The following is a 2881-nucleotide window of genomic DNA, read 5'->3' as shown; positions in this document are numbered from 1 at the left end:
CTAACTTCAAAATGTACGGAAGAATGCAAAAGAGGCTTGGGAAGAGACAGTTTGCCTGTGTTGAACAACACTTTATTTTAAAATGTGTTGCATACAAGGACAAGAGGACCAAGTTACTCGATATAGTGCATTGAAAAGTTAAAAGTGCTCATCATAAACTTGCACATTTAACCTCAAACTTTATAAAATTTCTTTCTTAGTTCATCCCTTGCCATTGTAATGACACCTCATGGAAACATGGAAACATAATAAGATGACCAAGTTAATGGCTATAGTGCATTAAAAAGTTGGAAGTGCTCATCATAAACTTGCACAAGGAGTTACTCAAATTGGCTATGTTCCTCATAAACTTCATAAATTTTCTTCCTAATTTATCCCTTACCATTGTAACTTGCCATTGTAAAAACTTGTGAAAACATGAAAACATAATGAGAACCAGCTTGTGCCTTCCCATTAAGCCCACAAAAAAGTTATAACCTCATCTTTCTTTTTGAGATGTTTGTTTGTTACATTCTACTTGTTTAAGGATATTTGTAATTATCTAGTCAGTTTGCTGATCGAATTGCATTGTAAATCATATGTGAAACCCTGTACAAAACCAGTTATTATACATTACATAACAGAACAAGAAGAAAGAAAACTTTATTCCGAATACACGTGTGAATAGTAATTGCAATGAAAGAATTCGAGGTTGGGAAGCAACCTTTTAATGGAATAATGATGGATTAGATTACTGCTCCCAATTACAAATCATTACTTTGCCCCCACGGTTAAAGAATCAACAATGTAATATGCAGTCGCAGACGATGCAATGGTGCATCTTGAATTGAACCCACTTTGTCATCTGCTAAGGGATGAATTCATCATAGCGGCTCATCTGAAGGATGCTTGGATCTCTTCCAGAGTTCGTCCTTTGGTTTCTGGAACACACAATACCACAAAGGCCAGTGTGAAGGTGCACACAATAGAATATAGCGTGAATGTCCCTGCAACAATAAGACGGTAATAATGGCACTTCAGAAAACTGTTCATAATGAGCAATTATTTACTCATTTTTTGACAATATGTTTTCTAGCCTACTCTAGACTAAATATGGTTCGCAAGATCTATCAAATGGATATAGGTGTTTCATCCACATTCCTGCTGCAATTTGTTTTTAGATCTACAAACGGGGCATACATTCCCTACCCCTGCTGGATTTGAACATGCTACCTCTCTTTCAAGGATATGTTTTTACTTGTTTAAAGATTGAAACTTTTCCCACACAAATAGGCCAGATAAGGCTAATAGACATTTTAGAACTCGCCTAGTTCCAATCTTCCAACATTCAGTATCAGGGGACATGGCATGCCCTGAAGGCTTAATGGACCAATATAGGAATCTAGGAGAGACCACAAATATTGTCGTCTGGTCTAATTGCTTTACTAAAAGTGTATACCATATAGAGAAGCGATGCACATTCCATCATGTTTGTTATAGCGGAACTCTTCCATTTGGCAATGATTTAGTGGGCAATTTTGGTATGCTTAAGTGATGCACAGCTTAAGGCTAAAAACTCACCAGCATAGCTCCATTGCATTAGTAAATTGATAGTCATTGTCACCACCCATGATGTCATCCAATGTGCCAGGGTTGCTACACTGCCAGCAAGACCCTTGACATTGAGTGGAAGTATCTACAGTAGCACAGGAAGAGTTAGATAATAGAGAAACGGATTATTAGTAGCATCACTTTAAGTGATTAAAGGACCAAGAGATTCTTCCCGGTGTTTCTATAAAGGGTGCAATAATGTGACCTAGTCAATGTTACAAGTGTGTTACCTTAGACATGATAATCCATGGGATGGCACCCATACCAAGTGAGAAGGAAACGATGAAAATCTGTAATCAAATCAGCAAATAACAAATGATATATATCAATATGACAAGAGAATGATGTGACAGAGAATGTCTAGTTAATGCATAGAAGTTTTAGTATGTGTTAAAAATCCTAAGAGCTATGTTACTCAAGTGTTCTATTATTTCCAATTTCTATATTCATATTTGAGTTTTCATTCCCAACTTACCAGCAAACTTGTTAAAGCTAATACACTGAAGAACATTTCATATTGAGAAGCTCCTTCCATATGGCTCTGCAATAAGAGCAAACTAGAAGTTAGCTTTGGACAGCCAAGAAATTCCATACCATCGTTGCTACTAGATGTACAAGACAAAATCTTGCAGTGTATCCCTTTAGCGGTAGCATATTAGGTCTAACATATAAATTTATTTTAGTAAAGAAAGAAAAACATTGAAGGCACTTACCCCTTTCCGTCCAATATAATCAGCAACTTGTCCACTAATTATTGCACCCACCATGGCTCCAACATTAGTTAAAGATCCAAATAAGGAGAACTAACAGAAACAACAAGACTCTATATTAGGATCTACCACATAAACTATATTCTATCCTATTGCAAAAATGCATTCATCAAATAATAGTACCTGGGAAATAGTTAACCCAAGATCATTGATGATCCCACTTTGTGTGGGCGAAGAGTATCCAATCTGCAAGAACGTTGCTATCAGAAACTTCCTTTTTTTATTCAGGTCGACTCTTGTAATGGATGCATGGATTAAAAATCAATCTATTCAAATAAGAAACTATAACTTACACAGAAACCAAACTGTACAGGCCCCAGGGCAACTATTAATGTACATAATATTGCAGTTATAGCACTTCCACAGAAGATTTCAACATTATCTGCCTTTCTAGCATCTTTACCGCCATGACAACCACATTTGGATATGGTTAGACGTGTGCTTCCTTTCTCTAAGAGAGCCTTTTTAATATCTCCATTGTCACCCATGCTTCCCTTTTCCAAATCATCCATGTACTCCAT

General features: G+C 36.5%; 1 protein-coding gene across 1 annotated transcript; it reads right to left on the bottom strand.

Annotated features, from left to right (window-relative positions):
* Positions 1-873: 873 nt before the first annotated feature.
* LOC149572501 (sugar transporter ERD6-like 6) lies at positions 874-2881 on the bottom strand. The gene is made up of 7 exons (XM_089815848.1): positions 2654-2881; positions 2484-2546; positions 2304-2393; positions 2066-2131; positions 1821-1880; positions 1561-1675; positions 874-986 (listed from the first exon to the last, which is right to left on the bottom strand). The coding sequence occupies exons 1-7, from the start codon at positions 2879-2881 to the stop codon at positions 874-876; spliced, it is 735 nt and encodes a 244-aa protein (XP_089671974.1).

This window comes from Cupressus sempervirens, chromosome 2 (assembly GCF_028749045.1).
Source record: "Cupressus sempervirens isolate cs-2001-9-10 chromosome 2, ASM2874904v1, whole genome shotgun sequence".
Classification (NCBI taxonomy): domain Eukaryota; kingdom Viridiplantae; phylum Streptophyta; class Pinopsida; order Cupressales; family Cupressaceae; genus Cupressus; species Cupressus sempervirens.
This window is presented reverse-complemented; position numbering and strand designations above follow the sequence as displayed.